Below are 22,053 nucleotides of genomic sequence, written 5' to 3'. Positions count from 1 at the left end.
TCGCTTGTCAAACACGCGCTCAGTGCTCACTGCATTTCACAAAATACAGTCTGGTTAACCACCAGCAGTGTATTGTCTGCAGGTTTTAAGTTAGAAACAGGCTTTTTTAGAGGTTTGTTTATCTACTTTCTATTACTTTTGCAATTTACTAACTAATCATTTGGTCAATTAAAGGTGAGCGAATAGCAAAAATGTCCATCACACGTTACCAGAGCCTGAGGTGACATGTGTTTGTCAAACTCAGAGAAGACTGAGAAACCATGAAATCGGATCTAAGAGAGCTGAATCATTAAATCAATTCAGCTCTGTTTATGTGATAATAGATCGGATTTGGATCTTGTATCAGTGTCATGTTTAGAGATCTACTGTGATTAAATGTCTTGATGCTCGATCGTTCTGTTATTTAATGTAGATGATAGCTACTGTGTGTTACACTGGAGTATTTATTGGTGGATTTGTACTGTGCATTAAACACTATGTTGTGTACATGTATGCAAGATGTCTTTATTTACGTGTGTGTGTGTGTGTGTGTGTGTGTGTGTGTGTGTGTAAGCAGAGGACGTCTACATCTAAAAACCTTAAACATGAAATGGCAAAAAGAAAATGGCAGAAACGACGCCGCTCACTGGTTGTTTTGACGTGACGTGTTTCATGAACCAGCAGGTAGACGGGCTTCTGCAGGTTTTCTTGGTGTGTGATGAGCAGGATTTGTATGGTAGAAAGCATCACAGGACCCAGCCTGGAGCCTGTTTGTATGACTCATCCCATTCTCTCCTCCTGACACAGCAGCCCCTTAAATCCTATCCTACAGTCACCACCGGGCTCCCAAATACCATCCGGCGATCGGCTCGATGCGACCAGAACAATATCTCACGCTCGTGCTCTTTATCTGCTGACCTTATCTGTGAGGGGGCCCCAGTTTCGGTCCGTTCAGTCTGCCTTGCATCGGGATCATCCCCCAGCTCTTGACATTATTTGAACCTCGCCGTGTCGTCGCCCTGCCTGCATCCCTCTGCGCCTCAGACTCACCGGCTGGGCTCTGACTTTCAAATCACCTTGGGAGGCAACGGCGGCTGCAGAGCAGGAGGAGCAGATCGACTCCAAGACGCAGCGGCATCAATTTTAGGGAAAGTTTTTAAATGTTTGCTACTTAGCTAAATATATATCTGTTTATTTTTGCTGTTAAACTCCAAATATGCAGTTCTGATGCAGAATTGGGGCTGATTGCACTAAAAAATCACAATATGGATGTCAATCGAACAATAAATCGAGTCAGTACCTGAATTCAGACGAGCCGAGCTCAGTGACTCTGACCCGTCAACGCAAACATGCAACATGCAGAAGGAATGAGGGCTGTTTGATATGAAAACACTGAATGATTGATGTGTTTCCTTCAGACGGCGTGCGGCGTTCTGCAGCAGCCTCCGAGACGCGCGTGGAGCCGTGACATACAGGAACACTACAGCATGTTTGCATCATTGAAGGCGTTTGAATCTTTCACGCTTTGTGTTCTGAGAGTCACTTGATGAAGACACACAACTGCTGTCACTGCGATGTCATGCAAGTCTGCAACAAACCTCAGTTTTCACAGACGAATCTGTTAATTATTGCTCTGATTAATTTGTCTATAGAGTGACAAAGCACACAGCGACGACTTCACGTTTGCTGTTTTGCCCAAATGAGCTGAAACGATTCGGTTGAGAAATCAATTAGTTGATAAACGAAACAGTAGTTGGATTATTGATAGCTTTAGTGATTTTTTTTAATTTTTTTGCCATTTTTCAGCCTCTCAATTATGAAGATCGGCTGATTTTTGCTGTGTTAGTAAAGTGAATATTTTAAGGGGCTTTGGAGTTTTGGAACAAAACAATTTAAAGAAATTATAATCTGCAGACTGATCAATGATTCGTCAGTGATATTTAGTTACAGACCAAGTTCACAACAAACTATTCAATGTATAATGAGATAAAAGAGTGAAAAGAAGCAAATCTTTACCCTGTTTGGACACAGCTCTCAATAATTAACTAGTTTTAGAAATTATAAACTGTATGTTCAAGGCACAACAAGCTTTCCACACTCTGTAATATATGCAGTGAAGACTTTAAAGTTATTCAGTGTATTTGTAGTTTTCATTATATTAACATGTATGTAATGTCCAGAGAGAAACATGATGCCTTCACTCAGGGACTATTTCTCCAGAGGCCTGATAGAGAGCTTCATCACATGGTGCATCAACGATCACCTGAAGATCAATATCAGCACAACCAATCAGCTCGTGGTGGACTGCGATGCTTCAAATATGGATGCTGCTGCAAAGAAGCTACAGTCCAAAACGTGGAGGCTTCGCTCACAGGTTGAACCCGTTAGCACAGAAAATCAATACAATCAGCAGAGTTTCAAGGTGGACGCCCGAGATTAGAGTCACCAGTTCAGTATCGGACCGAATGTGGGATATGGTCACAGCCTGCCTTCTGTTCCTGAGTGATGCTGCTATAAAGAATAAAAAATAAACCACAGAACACAAATATCACGACGTCACAGTGGAGCCGACCTTCGACCTTTTGGATATAAACAGCATCGCTTCATCGGTTCATCCTCTGAGACGTTTGTGTGAAAGTTTGTCATAATTAGCTTATGAATTCTGGCCTTTGACCACCAGAATCGAATCAGTTCATCCTTGAGTGAAAGTGAACGTTTGTGCCAAATTTGAAGAAATTCCCTCGAGGGATTCCTGAGACATCGAGCTCTCGGGGACGGGACTGTCTGTCTCTGAGTGATCAAATCCTCTCAAGCCATTAAGACGAAGCTGTTGGAAGCAAAACGATGGCAGCCACAGGGTTTCCCACAGACGGGACACCTTGCCTGAATTAACGATCACCAAAAATGCACATGCACAGTACGTAAAGTAAGACATTCAGTTCCAGGGAAGAGAGCTGAGGAACTACTTCACATGGATTATTCCATATATTGAGTGTGGCTGTTTGTTTATATACTAACTAAAGAAATCACAAAATAAGATGTTCCCAGTTTCCTCAGGGAGTCCCCGAATTAAGCCCTAAAATCCAATAATTCACCTTTAATAACAACCTGTGGCACAATCCCCTCGATGCATCACCGCTCAGTGCATCCCCGTGCATCAAGGAGGTCACTCAAATTATTTTCTGTTTTTTATTCTGCACACATGCAGAACACTGCCTGTTTTTATTGCTTTTTTTTGGTTCTTTTGTGAGTTTGAGCCAAAAATGTGCAGCCATAATCAGATCCAGTCACTCACAGCTGCTTCCAAGCACATTACCAGCTGATATATTTTGGTGACTTATCTACTATTAACGCACTAATGAGGGACAACGGGAGCGATGCGGCGTGGGACGTTCCGACACGTGTGATTTCCACGTCAAGCTGCTCGCAGGTTCTGAAGAGGGTTTGATTTCCAGACCGACCTTCGCTCGTGGACCCCTGAGATGACAGCGGTGGATAATGCTTACGTGCCAACAATAATGTAATTGCATTTATATCCAGATAAAAGGTTGCCTAATAAACACGGTTATGTTCCTCTGCAGAAGGGGGGCCCTCTGTGGAGCTGCTGAGTGAATCGGTGTGTTGCAGGAGGGGAATAATTGGCTGCGGGAGGCAGGGAGATCCAATGCAAGCATATTCTGTCCCGACTGCTTGTGCTGCACATACTAATTGGGTGCCTCTCCTTGGCTTGAAGGTAATGAAACTGCCGTTATCATAACAGCCGGAGCAAAGTTCATTATTTATATCCAAATGCAGTGAAGTGTGAGAGCTGGGAGAGCTTTCTGTGTCTGTCCTGCAGCTCCAGCCTTTAATTCACAGCTTTTATACTGTACAACGCACAGCGCTGGCAACATTCAATCAAAAAATAAAAAACAATTCTAGTTCTTTTGGCATCATGATGAGAGGATGACATGTTTTGTTCACACTGCATCTCCATCTGATGGATCCCTGATTACTGGCTGCTTTGATTTCCATCTTGGAAAACCGTCTAACGTTGAAAATGTAATGTATGGTGCGTCGGTTTGTCCCGCTGGTGGCTCAGACTCACCCATTTCTTGAAAGAAGTATCCATTCTTGGACATCCCAGAGGGAGGCGCCTCTGCAGAAGAGAGCAGAAACAGAGGAAGACAGCAATCACTGAGGTGAAACTGGGCAGCAGCAACAGGCCCTGCAGGGAGCCATTTCCATCTCGGAATCAGATTATTTGTTATTATTTTTACACACAAACTGTCGGGATGGGAGATGATTACAAATTCAGATTGGAGTCATTATCAGACCTCTGCCGAGGACGCGTCCATTTCAGTGCAAAACATCTCACGGATTCAGGAAGTCACTCATGAATTCATTCATTCACTCGCTCATGATTAAGGTATCTGCCCCCGAATGGCCGCTAGGAGACATGACAAGCTAACGAAAATGGACGGCGTCTCTGTCTGTCTGTCTGTCCATCTGTCTGTCTGTCCTTCAACCTTCTCGACAGCCGTTCGTCCGATCCACTTCACACTTGGTGGGTGTATTTCTGAGGACCAGAGGAAGTGAAGTGTCGAGTGTGAGCTCTTGAGATTATCTATTGTTGTTGCATCTCTCTCTGTCTCCCTCGCCCCCCCCACCCCCCCGTCGAGGCAGATGGCCGCCCACCTAGAGGCAGCGTCTGTTTCCGTCTGCCTGGTAAAAGTTTTTTGCTCGAGAGGGAACTCCTGGATCTCTGTAAGCTAAAGAAGTCGGTCTAGCCCCGCGCTATACAAAAATCATCATGAGGTCGCTTTTGTTGTGGTTTGTTGACATCGCCAGGATATATTTCTTCTACAGCCGAACGGCATGCTGGGTACAGCTCGTCCTCCGTCTCTCGCTGTGGCACATTCAGGAACAGATGAAGACAGAGACACAGGAGGAAGCAGAGGTGCAACATATCAGCAAAGGCTTCTGAATCTACCATTTTGCTTCACTTGACTCAAACAGGAGTGTGCGAATCTTTAATCGCTCTATATGCTGCTCTGTTTCACTCCTTCCCCAGAGACACACGAACAAACCAATGAAGGAAAACAGTAAGTCCTGCTTTGGATTTCTTCCCCTCAACCTTTTTATTCGGCATGGATGTCAACACGGGGGAGCTGGTCCCTGGAATAAACTCGACTACTCGGTGGTGGTTTGGACGTTCAGAAACCGACAGGGTGTAAAGATAAAGGTTTGCACGTCGGACGGCAACACGACAAACCTTTTCAACCACCTCAAAAGAAAGCAGGCGAGGCAGCGTGCAGAGAGTCAAACAGCGAGGGGATCCCACACGAGTGCATCGGCTACAAGCACGCAGCCGAGCAAACGACGTTAACGAAGGCCTCAGAGGACGGCGCGCCGTACGACAGGACAACAAAGAGCGGGAAAGAGGCAAACGATGCTGTGACATTACGTAATATTACGTAATGTTATTACGTAATAACGTAATAACGACATTATGTGACCTTTTGTTACCTTGTAGGGCTACACTTTATAGAGAGATAAATTAGTTGCACAATAGTCTAAAAAAAGAGTGCTTTTGTTCCTGGAACTAGCCTGATCCCAAATTGCTAAATAGCCTTGTCCCAAGCAGCTAGTTGTTAGTAATGACAGCAGTTGATTATCTCATATTTGCTCTTAAACTGAACGCTGTTTTTGCAAGCAGCAACACCGGAGGTCACAGAAAACTGCTCCAAATCCGCGCAAAGGTTTTCAGGAATTATTGTTAAACTGCTGAATTCATTTTGTCAAAAAGTTATATCACAAGCATTCCTGCAAATTTAAAAACAACACATATCCTTTGCACTGGAGAAGACACATAAATGGTTTTTGGATTTGTCATTTGTTACTGTCCAAACCATTACAAAGCTTTTCCTGTGGTTAAGATTTGGTTAAATGTTGTTATAAATTCATGGTTAAATGACTGGCTGTTGTAAATAAAGATGGCAGCATTGTGCAAGTTACTGAAAATCACTGATTAGTTACACTTATTAGTTACTTCTCACAAAAGTAATTGAATTATTTTACCAATTTTTCAAAAGTAATTACTTACAAGGGAAAGCAACATTTGAGTTACCTCAACTCTCTCGTTAATGTATATATCTTATGTGTCTCATCAATTGTTGTTCCCATTATCACTGCAGTGACAGGAGTTATTAACACTCCCGACCACCAGAGGGCAGCAATAACTTGACTTCCTACCTGTAAAAGATAATTGTATTGTCTTAGATAGACACCATGCTGGATTTACTTTGCCACAGTGGTTAATAAATAATTAGACTTCAGTTTATATTAGAAACATTTACATCATTACTATGATGAAAGCAAGTCCTGCGTCGCCATAAACTCATAAACTGACATTGGATTATAAGATGGAAAAGTCTGCAGGCTGCATTTGTCTGCGATCCTCTGCACTCGTCCTCAGTTTTCAGCTAAGATGAAATTTAAATTTCAGTGATTGTAACTGCGCTACGTAATTCGCAGAAGTAATTAGTTAGATTTCTCATTATCGCCAAAAGCAACGCGTTACGTTGACCCTAACACTATTCTGTGAACATTTTAAATCTCTGTGAATAAGAGCCAAAACAACAAAGATTTAAATGACTGATGGACTACCAAACCTGTTGCGGATGAGACACTTCAGCTCATTGTTCAACCTGTCGCTCTGATCGGTTTGAGCATTTAAATCATGCAAAGCAGTGAAACCCTCAAGTGCAAACAACCCCAACTGAGAGCTGGCTGGTCTCAGCCTGATCACCTTAACAGAGATTTATGTAGATGTGCCAGCAGAGAAAGAAGGAGCGGGCGAAACGTTGCGTCCTCATGCTGCCACGGCCGTGAGCGCAAACTGGTCGAGCCTCAATCCAGAAGGTGAAAAGAGGAATTCCCTTCGAGGGGGGGAGGAAAGGCTTCATTCCTAACATATTCATTAGGTGACAGAAATGTTAACAGGCAGTGATGATATGCGATACATGCTCTGTTCATGAGCAAAGGTCCTGACTTCGCTCGCACATTCAGCGATAATCTGTAGTGAGTTCTGCTCCCGGGCAGGAAATCGTTTTGCGGCGGTCGGGCGCAGCGTTTTTTAAAATGGTGGATATCTCATTCTGGAATTAAACTTAATCTGGTGAAGAGCTCAAACACACAGAGAGCGTTCGTCACGCGGCCCTGTGGATGCAGGCGGCATGCGGATGGCGCAGAGCGACGAGGCAGATATGGAGGGGGGGGGGGTACTTTGAAGGTTACTGAGGCATTGTGGGCCGGGGGGGTGACTGTGAGTGACTTCTGGGGGGCTTTTCTCCAGCATTAAGCCAATGTGTTTACATATTCATCCTATAACCAAAGATCAACAGCTTGTCTCGCGGGTATTTCCCTGACTCGACTGCTAAAACCAGACCGATGGGGGGAAAAAATGGCACCATCAGTCACATACCTGCCAAACACTGAAGCCACGTGAAGCTCTGCTTCAGAGGAGGGATGTCAGGATGTACGTGATCCCCCCCCCCCCCCGGAGGGATTCTTTGACGTGACAAAGCCGAGCGTACGAGCACAGTTTACAATTTTAATTATACCAAATGTTCCCTCACTCTCTGGGTTGAGCGCAGAGAGAGAAAAAAACAACTCCAGAGTAAGAGAACCGGGGATTCATTTATCCCCACCACAATTAGTTTTTTTAATCTACACAGGTAATGATGTCGCCTCTTGGGTCTGTAATAGATATTTGCATTTTTTTTTTTTTCATATGAAGCCTCTCTGGCACTTTGACTCTGACTGTTCTCGGCGGCGCAGAGCGGAGGGTCGTTTCTGAGACGCTGCTGAATCGGAGTGGAGTTGCGCTCATTGAAAGGCAGCGATCAGCTCCGTCGGACGGGTCGGGGACGTAACGCAGCCGGTTGGTATTTAGAGGTTAGATGAGAAGATCAATACCACTCTCATGTCTGCATGGTGAATGTGAAGATTCTGCCAGGAGCCTGTTAGCTTAGCTTAGCTTAGCACAAAGATTGGAAACAGGGGGGGAAACAGCTGGCGTGACTCTATCCAGCAGCTCACATGTTAACACTGTAAACCTCATTAGTTTAATTCATAATTTGTGAATTTAGGTTTTTTTTTTAAATTATTCCACTGTGAAACTGAGCCATTCGCCACAAAGCAATGTTGTTCAAACTGTTTTGTATACAATGTACATATCCTCTATAGTTGATTTTATTTTTGTACCTTTTTATCATTTGTTAAACTTGTTCTTTGTTTTTTAGCATCTCTTTTTATTCTGCTGTTGTAACAAGATAACTTCCCCTGATGGGGGATCAATAAAGTCTTATTTTATTGATCTTATCTGAGCAGATCTTTCTCTGTTTGGACAGAGCCAGGCTAGCTGTTCCCAGTCTTTATGCTAAGCTAGGCTAACCACCTATGTGACAATAAACACGTCCAGAAACCAGAAAAGGAAGCAAATGAGAGTGGAATAACTGAGTCTCTTGAACTCTTACATGATTATACTCTTCTGTATTACACTTAGTGTTAGTGAAGGAAAGCTTTGTCTGATCCCGGTTATTTTTCAGACGGTTTCGTGGTTGATTCTCTGCTCTGTTATCTGGTGGGGTTTGACACATCACAGCATCCCCCCGAGAGCAGAGGAACGCCTCGTCTCTGCCTCCAAATGAGACGTAATGGAATAAAATGATTTATCGGCCCAATGCAGCGACCTCCAAGACCATCTGTGTCACTGGTTACTAATGGAAAAGAGGTTTAAATGTCAAAGACCTTTACCGTGTGTTAAATCTGCCTGGTAACTGTTTGACGATTGCCGTTACTGTAAAAATCCCCCCTGACATTATTTCTGCAAAATGCCTGCTCCTTCCTGAAACCGCTGACAACGAAAACAAATCAGCCGCTCTCGCCTGAGTCGCCGTGTCAACACGAACACGTGGGAGCATTTCCCCGACAGCCGCCGCCGCCGCCGCTTGTTTATTACTGCGCGTGTTCAGTTGTGATGTCAGTCGCAGAAACATAAATCATCCCTTCACCTTCCTGCACAGCAGCACAGGTCGATCACGTCCCCGCCACGACGTCCGCTCACCTGCAGCCAGCCGTCAAACTCACCTTTAAGAGCACATGCACTCAGCTACACCATCAGCATGATGGGGATGCAGATATATATGCAGTATTCTGCAAACGCTGAGTTATTTTCACCAATAACATCTATTCTCTCACTCTCTGTTCTTGCATCCTGGTGCCTTCTGGTCCAAGTCTTTTCTTGTCTCACACACATGATCTCTCTCATACTGAAGGTAATGTTATTATTGTTGTTAGTATGACCATTAAGCCCGTTTCAGGGATGCACCTTTTTATGTAAATGCAACGTAGATTCATTCCTGTAACAGCGTGGACTGAGCACTGCCGCGTTAACGTAAAGGCTGCAGGTTAAATAAGCCGAGAGATTAAACGTGCAGCAGTAACTGTGTCGCTCGGTCATGATCTCTGACGCGTCGGTCCAATAAACCGCTAAATACTGAGCGAGACAATTTTACAGCAACGTCTTTCCTCCTTGCAGTGTGGAGGAAGTGGTAGACAAGCAAAAACAAAAACCACGGTGATGAACAGGGCTGCATCCACTTCATTATGAAGTAACCTGCCAATTGTTCTCTCTATTAACTGTGAGGTCCAAGAAAATATTGTCAACAAAAAGAGCAAATCTGAACATTTGAGAGGGAAGAAGCAACAAATGCTTCATATTTTTGTTTGAAACATGATTAATTAATTAATTTATAATGTCAAATGATTTATCGATGAATCATTTCTGCTCTAAATGCAATCGGACCAGCACTTCCTGTCGACATTTTCAGGTTTCCTTCGTGTCATCCGCGTGGATGAAATTACAAACATCCAGCAGAACACTTCATAGCATGTGAGCAAACAGGAATTAGAGTCACAACTTAAAGCCTCCTCGGGCATTGTAAAGTAGGCCACAGAATTCTCCGTCTAATAAATAATGAAGTTTATGAAAACATTTATTGGGAGATTCACTGGAGACTCCCTGATGCAGCCTGAGAGAACAGCGATCGCCGGCTTCCTCTCCCGCGCCAAAGCACTGCGGCTGAAACTGCTCGGCACTTTTATTATCAATTAACCTGACAATTATTTTTGATTTGTTGGCAGTTTGCTGGAGCTCGAAGGTGACGTCATGCCTCGTTTTGTCCGAACCCCAAAACAGTCACGTTACAACAATGAAAAACGTCTTCAGCGGTTATCAGAATAGTTGCAGATTACTTCACTGTCAATCAACTAATCGATTCATTGTCTACTGCAAGCATCCCATAACGCGTGAACACTGAAGAGGAACATTTACATGAATCTGTCTGAAGGGCAAACAGCCATTGCTTTCATGGATGCCATGTTTCATAATTCATATTATCATTAATTATCATTTCGTAGTAAAACCTACAACAAAACACCACACTGTCAAAAAGTGGGCAAAATAATAAATTGCATCAATAAAACAAAGTTCAGGGACATTATTTCAGCTGTTTGAAAATCACTGAACTAAAGGAACGGTGTCTCTATCGTCTGTGGCTCTGCTCGTTTATTTACGTGGCCCGCCACGCCGGCTTCCTGTGGACGCCGCGCTCCTCTGAGCTGCGATCGGCAGCGTCATCGCGCATGTGCTCGGCCTGTACTGAGCTGTCTGAAACCGGCAGATGCAGAAAGAGACTTGCGCTCCGTAAGTGAGATGAAGTGACTTAAATCAGGGCGGTATGGGCTGCATGTGCTTATTTTCTGTCCAATGAGGTGCTTCTTCTCACCAGCAGGTGTTACGTCGGAGCATCTGACTTGTTTTTTTAGTTGTAATGAACCTCACGACTTGTTACTGAGATTTTATTACTGGTTCTGAGTAACTTCATGTTTGAATCTCGAACTTCCTGAATTAAAAAGCTGTTTGATCGACACAGAAAAGCACCAAACTGCTTGTTTTTAGTCTGAGTCTGAAGATAACTGGGTTCTTTGAAACTTTCCACCATCTTACTGCTTCGTTTCCGTGTGTCTGAGAGTGTTTGCAGTGTGCAGGACTGCAGGTTTCTCTGCTGTGAGCTAAAGAGCTTTGTTCTAAATTTAAGCACCCAAATAAGTTACATTAACTGATGTAAAATAAATAAAACATAGAACATAAACTCCTGAAATCGGCAGAATTTTCATCCTCTGCGTGTTCAGAGAGCAGACGTGAAGACGAGCTGCAGTTCAGACTGCGTTATTTGTTTCTGTTATGAGTCAATGCACCGTCTCTGTCGGCCTTAAAGGCCTCACACACATGCAGATAATTGTTGGACAGAGCTGATTAAGGACCTTAACATAGTTCACGCTCTGGTGGTCTTTTAGAAACAGGCTCATTAGCAGTCATGAAGGCTATTCTGTTGTGAAATCAGACGCGGATCCGTTTAAATTGCGTGAACCGAGACATACTGACAACCGAGAGGAAAGGTTCAAGGACACCCGTCCCTGTGAGGGACTGGGACTCATAGACTGAGACATAGACGTGTGATGCAAAGTTAAAGCATGATGAGTTCAGAGACTGAGGTTAAATATGACAGATTCAAAGCTGATGTTCACGAAGTGACGCCGGCTGATACGACCACATTCTGAGGAACAGAAGTCGGATCTGAACAAGAAGCAATTACATCACAGCAGAGGCATGTGATGACATGCCAACCCATACAAGTAACGTATTGTGCTTCAGCATCGTCCGTCCTGTGAATAAACTCCGGCCCTGACTCGACTCTCCTGCAACAACTGCATCAGTCAGCCAGCATCCATGGTGGCGTTCACAGCGCCGCTCCAGATGTGATTCCTACTGGCTGTCTTCTAAACTTCAGGGGCATGCAAATGCTTCTTCTTCTTCTTTTAATTTGACGCGTTTATTGAACATATCAGAGATCTTTCATTGACCCCCATCTCAATTAATGAGCTACTTTATATTTGCAAAGGGTCCATAGGGAGAGAAAGCTGGAGGAACAGTCACAATAAATCAAAGAATAAAAGAAATCCTGATAATAACAACTCTAAATCTAATGAAACATTCTGAATTTGTGTGATTGTTTTTGCTGTACAGTAATCCCTCGCTATATCGCGCTTCACTTATCGCGGCTTCGCTGCTTCGCGGATTTTTTTTACAGTGTTTTTTTTTTTTTTACAGCGCTTTGAAGGTGACATGTCCGTTTATAAAAATCTTCTTGCTCAGAAAAAGAAAGAGTGCCGACAACTACCCATAACTATGTTCTTGTCTCGGGCAAAGACTCCTGCACAGCCTTCAGTAGAAAAAGACGCTACAGCGCAGCGGAGTCAGGACGAAGAGGCACAGCTGGATGGACTGTGAAATACGCGAGTGACAATATTTCCTCTTTTGTATCATAGTTTTTGTTAAAAAAAAACGTTAATATTTGCATTTATTAAACGCATTTTAGGCGTGAAAACAAGTTTTGGCGTTTTGTTTCATTCTATAGTACAATATTGCATTGTAAAATAACAGTAAAAATGAAGATATATCTACTTCGCGGATTTCACTTATCGCGGGTTATTTTTGGAACGTAACCCCCGCGATAAACGAGGGATTACTGTATATGCAGTGATGATTAAGAACTGGTGACTGGTGTTGTCACGGCTGTTGCTGACACGGTTACATCCACGGTTTTTATTAACAGACACCTTTCATGTGCTCTCGAATGTCCTTGTTGGAGCATTGTCTGTCAGTACTGTTTTCATTCCATTGAGCAGAATCTAGTTCTTCTATGATTAACTTACCGCTAACGATGCTAGCTGCTAATGCGACACCATAGCTGCTGAATTATGTGTTTTTGCACCAGATGAATTACTGTGCTGTACTTTGGAGAATTGATGGATTGTAAAAACCTTGCTGATGCAACACAATTTGTAAAACAGTGAAATTCATTTTCCTGTACTTTTCACTGCAGACGTAGTACTGAGACTTTTCTCTGAAAAAGCGGCTCCAAGATGTGTCGTAGCTTGATGCTAACGACGAACGCACCGAAATGTGGTGCAAGATCTGACGTTCACATACGGCCCAACAAACAGCCGGCTCAGTGTGATGTTTCTCTCCTGCATTTCATAAAGCTGAACACACCTCCTCTGTCCTCTATGCCGACGATGCTGCTTTATCGCAGCAGCTCTGGGGTGAACGTCTGAGGTGCATATTGACGTGAAGGGCGAACATGGACAATGCAGACCATTGCACATCTATCAGCGGGGAGTTCAGAGCAAAGTGTCTGTCCTCTGAATCTTGGGTGTTGCTCTTTGATGGATTGATTGGCGACTAAATGGATGCGCTTAATGCGAGCAGGAAAATGCCTGAGTATGACTTGGTCCAAATAATAAGTAATCCAGATTCTTACTCCAACATCAACAAGCTGGTTGAACTTCCGCTGTCTTTGAGCAGTGCTGCATGCGAGAGGGGATTTTCACACCTCAGCATAAGAAAGACCAAATCCAGATCAAGTCCTTCTGCCATGACCTTCATTCACCCGTCAAAGACGACCACAGAGACATGTGACCTAAGGACAGCCGCTGACCTGTGGATGGAGACAGGTAACCTGTGGCTCAACCAGAGACTGGGAGGTGCATCTTCATCATCTACCATGCTGGGAGATGAAGAGAAGGACAGTGAGGGGGTGAGTACCAAACACCAGCTCCTGGTGCTCACCTGAGTAACTGACCCCTGATTATAGCTGTGCGCCTTTAAAGAGTTATAAAAAGAAATAAAAAGAAATAGACTTTTTCCTTTAATACAATAACAGATTTAGAATAGAACAGCATTAACTTCCTCATGGCTTTTTAATGCACCCATACAATACAGGTTATCTGACATCTACAAATGAGAAATCTTATATTAAAAGTAAGTTCCCCTGCACGTTTTAGACTGAGGGATTAAAAGCCACATGAGCAAATATAAAGTCGTCGCTCATTTTATGATGAAGTACATACAAACAGCGGTTGAAAAGAAGTGACTGGAGAGACAGCTCTTCCACGAAGAGGCACGTTAGAAGAACAGGTCATGCAAAAAAAAAAGATGCACGATAACCTTCTGCAGAAAAGAGGAAGCTGTCTGCTTGCAAGCAGGAAGTCAGAACTGGTTAGAATAGAATCTCACACACGTCTCATCACTTTCACTGATCTGCTGTGTGTGTGTGTGTGTGTGTGTGTGTGTGTGTGAGTCTCTTACTTAGACTCAGGCCTTTCATCATTGCCCAACATATACATGAGGGAAATATCTGTCAGTCAGCCCAATTTACATGTCAGAAAACCCACAAGCAAGGCAGCATCTGCTCTGCTCGTCACTTCGCGCAGTGTCAGCGCACGCCACATGACAAACTCTTTCTTCCTGATAAAGCCGAACCCTCGTCTGATACGAGTTATCTGCAAAAAAGATGTCAGGCGGCCGCTTGTTGCCTTTGCAGCGATTGTGGTTTTTGCATCAGTTTGACGACTAGCGAGTAAGCAACAGCTGTTTGACAAAGACAGACAAGGGCTCAGCAGTGGAAACGTTACCTGAGATGTTCTTCTGATTTCTGCCTCTGGAACCACAAATACCTCTGTGGGCTACTACTCAAACGCCAGCCGACCCTTCCCTCTGCTTTCACCCCCCTTTGCTTTTGATCCTTGTGTTCTCAAAAGAGGAAAAAAGTGAAAGCAACATGACTTCCTACAGCCCTTAAGAAAAAAACACATATGTACGATACATTCAGGGATAGTTTTAGCGATTTGGCGTGCATGCGTCCTCACGTTTAATATGATTTACCGCCTCTCTTAATCAAACCACAGAGCGCCATTACAGCTAAACCCTGCAGGAAACCCGGGCCTTCCCTACCCGGCCAGACACAGTCACAGAGACAACAAAACTATTTACAGGCAGCTTGTTTCAGCAAACAAAGCCACGAGAGGATTCTCCGTGAAGGTCTGTAAATGCTCTTCACTCATTAAAAGAAGACAATGGGACCAGTAAAAGATTAGAAGCACATACTTCACACTGTAATTTCCTAAAACTGAAAAAAAAAAAGTGTAATCACAAGTCTCAACTCCAGGCACAAAAGCATGTGAATGGAACTCGTTTTGCTAACTTTAATGGAGAAGAGGCTAACGCCGGACGGATGTATTTTTAGCAGAAGTACAGCATCAGCGGGGTTGGGAGCTTAAATAATGGCCATCACCTCTAATCCCTGTTAAAAGCAGCAGGAGGTTTAGGAGTTGAGAGTGGAGCAAGAAACAAATATGCATCACCAAGTGCTAATAGAGGAATAAGAATGAGCTTCGTAAGTTGAATTTACATTTCAGGACGTACATTTCTCTCCTCCTGAAATGTTAGAGAACAAAGATATCTGTGTGCTTTGGCTCCAGCTAATAAGCTAGCAACTTCAAAAACACTAAAGTGCTTCCATCACTTCTGTCTGTTGCCCATGTTGTTTACTTGAGAGATTAAAAATGATTTTAGTGAGCATTAAAACTGCAAATCCTGTGAGAAAAGCCACAAACTGGCCGCCTGATGGCCAAAACTGAGCCACTTATTGCCAAGATAAATCAATAAAAGGGTGCATTTCTAAAGGCAGGTACCTGCGCTGTTTGACCTTCGTTTAATTACACAGTGTGTTTCTTTAAGAGCGCAGATGTAATACAACCGTTTGATGGCTTCGGGTATTTTAATCAGCTGAAAGGGAAGGACCTTATACGCTCTACAAGCAGTTGTGGACGACTTTATTGCTGAGAATCGCTCATTACTGCCTGAACTGCATTAAAAAAAAGAAGCTGTGTATTTAAACGTTCCAAGACGGCAGAAAGTCAACTTATATGACCCTTGGTGTGTGCATAAAGCAGCCAGGTTGAGCCACCCTTCCTCCCCTCGCAGGCTGGTCTGTGCAGGGCAGTGCGCTGCAGGTACATGCAAAACAGACGCCAGAACCCCCAGGAGGGACAAACCCTGGAATTTAAGAGAGAAGTGAGGCTGAGAAGTGAAGAGGGCAAGAGATTAAACGCTGCCCCCGCTGCGTTTGTAGGGGAATCTACGAGGGCTGGGCCGGCACCGAGGAGGGGGCCGGGCCTTTTGTTGGCTAATTGTGCCCACAGGCCGTCTTGGCACCCGTCCTCTCTGGAGCTGCGGTCGTTGAGAGAGCCCAGGCGGAGAGGGAATTCCTCCCGATGCTCCGCTCTGAGCTGCTCTGTTTGCTCGTGTACACGCTTTGAGCAGCAGGCCCACGTTCGGCCTTTATTCGCCTTCTTTTTATCCCGCGTGAATCTGAAAGAGCTGCAGCCGGCGTGCTGATTCCACACACATTGTAAACGGCAATTTACAGTACGTGTTTGCATGGTGTTTCCCAGGAGGTGCAACGTTAGGTGAGAGGGCAAGCCCAGCGTTTTGTTCCGCAGGTCTGAACCTGGATTTCTGCATTTCATGAATTCAGGAGAATTCAATGGAGACAGAAGCCGTTGCGGGCGCTACACCAGCACATTAACTCCCTGAGTGACGGCCAACTGCGCCCGCTGCACTCCAAGCTCCTCCCGAACATCTCTGATCATTATCCTACCTCTAAGGGAACGTACAGACTCCTTATGAAGGAGTGCACCTCCTTGTATTTGAGATCTTATCCTTTCCATCTCCAGGTGAGGGCAAATCCACATCACGCTGGCCGGGGAAAGCCTCTCGAGGGAGCTGGTGGTGAAGGGACTCCTCTGTAATCTTGTTCCAGATAAGAAGTCAAAACTGGACGGACTGATTGCTGAGGTGGGAAGCCGCTCTGGCGCGATGCTGTAACCACGGGGCTGCTGAAAGGCGACCACATCAGCGAGGTGTAGCTCCGAGCCAAATCTGGTTTGGGCGGTGGAATTTGTGAGGAAACGTGATTTGGCTCGATTCTTAAACAAATCTTACCCCCACAAGGTCACGGTCACGTTCGTGCCGGCTCCATCTGGACACGTCTTTGCTGGTTTCTCGTCACATTCGCAGTCTCGCACTTTCACGGCAATTTGCCGCTCATTTGTCAGCTCTCACCGAAAGCCTTCCCACAGGTCACTTCCTTTCTTTCCATACGTACTCTGTGATGTTAACTCACGCTGAATCTTAAACCGCAGCAGCTTAAAAGTGAGATACAGACCGACCGATTTCAATTTCAGAAGCCAGCACTCGATAAAATCTCACCTTTCCAGAGGCGGCACATATACTGTCGATGTGAACCTGCATTTTTAATCAATATTTCAAACCAGAGTAGACTATATACGGTCATTATAGACAAAAAGACAGTCAGCAAATGAAATACACTGAAAAGGTCTCACATTCTCTGTTAGTTGTTTGAACAACTAATTCATCGACGGAAAATTAATCAGCAGCTATTCTGGGAGTCAATTAACTGCATTTTTTTCAGCACATTTGCTAAATATTGTAAATTTTCCTGGTTTATGTCGTATTAAACTGGCTATCTTTGGTTTCTGGACTGAAAAAAGACACGTGAAGACTTCACCTTGGGCTTTTGTTATCTGTAACAGCCCCTATTCAGTATTTTATGACCAGTTTTTAGACCAAATGAATAATCAGTTAGTTGAGAGGATGAAATGAAACTAACCATTATCCCTTATTATACACTGTTTCCAAGGGATTTAATAATAAGCTTTTGAATTAATGTCTGTTTTTCACTGGTTTTCACCAAAATCTCTAAATATTTCCTCTTTGTCTTGCATTTGATGTCTTGTCATCATTTCGCCACATGCAAATATGAGCTTATCAGTATTATCTGTAGGTTGTCAATATGTTTTGCCAATTAAGTCCTTAAAAAATCCACTGAGCTAAACAAGCCCGTACTGTCCTCCAGCCAAGCATCCGAGGTAAACACCGCATTATTTGATGAACGCTTTTATCCAAAGAACCTTGAAGTACAATGAGTCACATCGGCAGAAAAAAATCTCTCTCCGTCCTTTCGGTTTCCTTGAAGCAGATTGGTAGAACTCCGCATTCAAACTCAAGGGTATAATGAAGCGCGTGTTTGCAGCGAGCGCTGCTGCGTGTTTCCAGTGAGGGACGCTCACATTGTTAACAAGGAAACGCAGAGACACTGAAGTCTGGAACTCCACACTGTGACAAGTGACTGCCAAAAAAACATTAATTACAACACTTAATGTCAAAGTATCATAATTAACTGGGAAGCCTCCTTCTGCAGGAGACGTTCTGCTCGCACGGGTTTTCATCACTGAGTGTTTTATCCGTGACGTTTCTCACTTCAGACGCTGCACTGGTGTCGAAACCGTTCGATCGTTCGTTCCCTCATTTGCATCCACGCAGGAGAAACTGGCCAAGCCTCTTTTCTAAACGTTAGAGAATCTAAATCAAAAAATTGAAAATAGGACTTTGGTTGATTGTTTGACGAGCTGCTGGCTCTGCTGCAGACAGCTGTGTCCCCGGGCTGGCGTCTGGCGTTGATGATGTCACAGCCTTGGCCACGAGGCTGGCTATGAGCGAGCTGTCTGGCAAGCAGGTGGACTCTGGCCGGCCTGATGCCGGACAGCAGCGTGAGTGTGCGCGCCCGGCCGTATGCTGCTGATGTGCGTGTGTGCGGGAGTGTGTTTCTATCTATCCATCATACATCAGCGTGTACAATTTGTCTGTAAGAGTTTTAAAGGGATACTTCACGCTGACCGCCACCGACCGTAGGTAACACGCTGTCTCCTGAAAAGCGCCTCAAACAAGCCCAAACTCTCGCCTTAACGCGTGTTTGTCAACAAATTTGTCAAATAATGTGACAGAAAGCACGGAGATGCTTCAGGTGGAGGTGCAGCAAAGCCCGAGTGTTCAACGGACGTGACCACAGGCGAACCTAACCGAGCCGGTTAAAGCAACACCTCAGCTGCAACACCAACATGGCTGTGCAACAGAGCTCGACCACACAGCAGACGTGAATACTCCAGGTTTGCCTTTAATGTAATTCATTTTGAAGAATTATTTAATTAAGGATGTATAATTTCTGTTTCCCAGCGCGCTTCCTGGATGTCAGATTTGCCTCTTGGCGTCAGGTCTGTGGACTGAAAAGCTCTGCAGTAATCCTCTGGTCCTTTCACCTGAGAGGGATTGATAGTTATAGCGAGCCGGCTACCGCGAGTCCACAGATGAATCCGGGCCCGTCTGCGGCGCGGCAAGACGAGGCATCGTGACTGAAGGGAGCGCAGGAGCACGCTCCAATTTAAACGCCTCCACCCCCGGCGCTTCATTTTCTTACCCCCTTTCTTCCTGTCTGTCCTCCCTCCATCTATTTGTATGTCTCGTTCTCCATTTTGCATATCTTTCCTTCTCGCCCCCCCCAGCTTCTCTGTCCTCTCTCAATCTCTGACAGTCACACACAGGTATGGGATTACGCTCAGGTGCTGCGGCAGGGATGCTCTGCTGTCTGTTGATGTGTGTGTGAGTGACTGAGAGTGTTAGTTCCATCGCACACGCACACACACACATCAGCCTACCGCTCGCTGAAGAAATTGGCTGCCTCGATTTTCATAGGGGGGGGGGGGGGGGGGGCGGTCGAAAAGAAATGCCAGTGCTCGGGGATTCCTGCTAATTGCTTGCACATTCCCCTCTTCCTCTGGCTCGATTAAAGCCAGGCCACCATCTCCCTTTCAAGTCTGCTGCTCTCCACACGGCACTCTACTGTACGCCGCTCCAGCCCGCCCGCCTGCCCGCCCGCCATCCGACAGCATATCTCACTGCTTTCCATTTGTGGTGTCCCCCCACAGAACTGCACGGACACAGTTTCAGCTGAATTGATGCGAGACAGCGGGAGGGAAAATGCCGGCAAAGTCGAGTCGACTGCATGTCTGCCAAGCTGTCTGCTTCCACCTCATGCGGGGTCCTCATATGTGTGGCGTGTTCCTACCTGAGGTAAAAACGTGGGTTTGAATTCTAATGTTTCAGCTGCAGCACTTTCCAGCAGCGTGCAGACGACGTGACGTCTTAAATGAGATAAAACGCACTGTTTACAGTATCGGTACCTTTTAGCGTGCAGGGCCCCAGTGAGAATCAAACCACTAACCTCAGCAGCGTCAGTGCCCTGCCCTGTTCGGTAGCTGTCTCTTTGCTTAGCTTAGCTGTATCCTGCTCCACCCTGAAAGACTGTAAGTGAAGAGACCTTGGCTACCGACTGTCCTCCAGCTTATCGTGCTACAGTATGTCTCACTCGTTTAATCCTGCACCTGACACTGGGTGCAGAGTGGTTTGTGTAGTCATCTGTCCATTTTGTGTCTTGAGCCTCCTCTCTACACTGGAAGGTGAGATCTTTGTGCCCCGGCACGTCACTCAGTGTGAGCTGCGCTGCTGTGCTGCTGCCTCTCTGCACCACCAAAGTCACACTTCTTTACATCTCTCGTACAGTACAGACACACCTTAGCTACAGATACTTTAATTATGGTGGAACGTGGATTCAGCTTTGGTGCTGCGGCAGATGGATGCTGTCAGTTGCACCGTCACGACGTGTGACAAGGTCAAAAAGGACACCTCTTATGGACAAAGACTAATATCATATATGCAAACCCAGCATTCAACAGCTGTGTGAAACCAGCAGCTGGGTATAAATAACCTCGGTCTGAGCGGGAGGGAAAATGTCTGCAGGACTCATCGTACAACATGATGCAACTTGTTTCTGCAGTTCAAAAAGCATCTTGTTTGAATTGCGTGGGTCACACATAATAACGCGCGTGTGTGCGTCTGCGTGGTCCTGCGTGTGTGTCAGCGAGATTGTAATACAGTGTGTGCGCTAACACCCCTGTGAGTCTGCGTTATACCTGCTATACATGCTGCCACACTCTATTTAACACATTGATATTTCTGCTCAGCCACGTGGAAAGAGAGGCTTCACAATCAAGGTTTGGGGAATTCATCGACACGGGCAACCTCAGACATCTTGGAATAATTACGATGATGGGGGGGGGGGTGTACATATCGAGAGGAAGGGAGCAGCCATGTCTGCCACTCTGTTGTGTTCTGTTTGTTGGTTTTAAATTAAATTCACTGCAAAGGAGAAAGTACTCTGCTCAGTACAAACTGTTCTGTGCTGCAAACGCTGTGCAGCCTTAGCAGACCATACAAGAGCAATATTAAATAGGAAGTGAAACGCACACCTTGCCTGCACACACCACGGCACTGCTTTCTGCGCTGGAACCTGGAGAGTAATCTTTAATCTGCAGTGAATGGGTGTGTACATGCTAGAGGGTGGTGGTAAACTGTGGCCTAATTACACATCAGCAAGCCAGAGCAGCTGTCATGAGCAAAGACGGAGAGGACCACCAACACTGCGCGTGTTGTTTGATTTTTCTGAACACGTGCATTTATGTGTGTAAAAGTAACTTTAACATTTGAGTGCATGTAAGAGATCATGTGCATGTTCACGTCTGTGTGCATTTATTCATGCTTCGGCTTGACTCAGCGAATTATCCTCTCCTTTAAATCTACAGACAATGGCAGCCGACAATCTGCTTTATTTCAGGGTTAAAAGCGAGCGAGGAGATTAAGACGCGACCTCTCTGCGAAGTCAAATTAAAGGGGATCAAATCTGCACTGAAGGGCCCCGAAACATCAGCTCCTCATCTTCCACTTTCACCCGCTGAACACCGCTTAAACATGCAATCTGCTGCTAAAAAGAAAGCAAGCCAGAAAAAGCAAAGAGCTGCACGTCCAATTTACTGAACAAAAAGGATCTCCCCGTTCACTGTCAATGACTGTGACTGCGTTTATAATCAGCGTTAAAAATAACTGTACTGGTGCAACTGGTGTAACTCGATTTATGATTACTGGTTGTTCTTCTGGGAAGCAGCACACTTGTGTTTAGCCGCCATTTTATTTGACCGACGATTAGGAGGACAAAGCAGTTTTGCTTTCATCCTCATAATAATAGATGCTTTTTATACAGTTGCTGTAAAGCAATGGAGACATGTGGAATTAAAAGGTTTGCAAAGAGTAACACGATAAACACCACGTTGGACCTGCAGGGGTATTTCTGTCCGTGCCGCTGATCGGGATCG

The 22,053-nt window shown here is 45.0% G+C and overlaps 1 protein-coding gene across 3 annotated transcripts in view; it reads right to left on the bottom strand.

Moving 5' to 3' along the window:
* The window catches only part of slc4a11 (solute carrier family 4 member 11), an 83,808-nt gene that overhangs the window by 54,346 nt on the left and 7,409 nt on the right, over nt 1-22,053 (bottom strand). For 2 of the 3 annotated variants that reach the window (XM_041953550.1, XM_041953552.1), the window contains exon 2: nt 4,067-4,117. The exons of the other annotated variant lie outside the window; for it this stretch is intronic. In XM_041953550.1, the coding sequence (XP_041809484.1) occupies nt 4,067-4,117 (51 nt within the window). The remainder of the gene's footprint in view (nt 1-4,066; nt 4,118-22,053) is intronic. 3 annotated transcript variants of the gene reach the window in all.

The sequence above is a fragment of the Chelmon rostratus genome, chromosome 15 (assembly GCF_017976325.1).
Source record: "Chelmon rostratus isolate fCheRos1 chromosome 15, fCheRos1.pri, whole genome shotgun sequence".
In the NCBI taxonomy this organism is placed as follows: Eukaryota; Metazoa; Chordata; class Actinopteri; order Chaetodontiformes; family Chaetodontidae; genus Chelmon; species Chelmon rostratus.
Note: the sequence above shows the minus strand (reverse complement) of the source record. Positions and strands in the feature narration are given on the sequence as shown.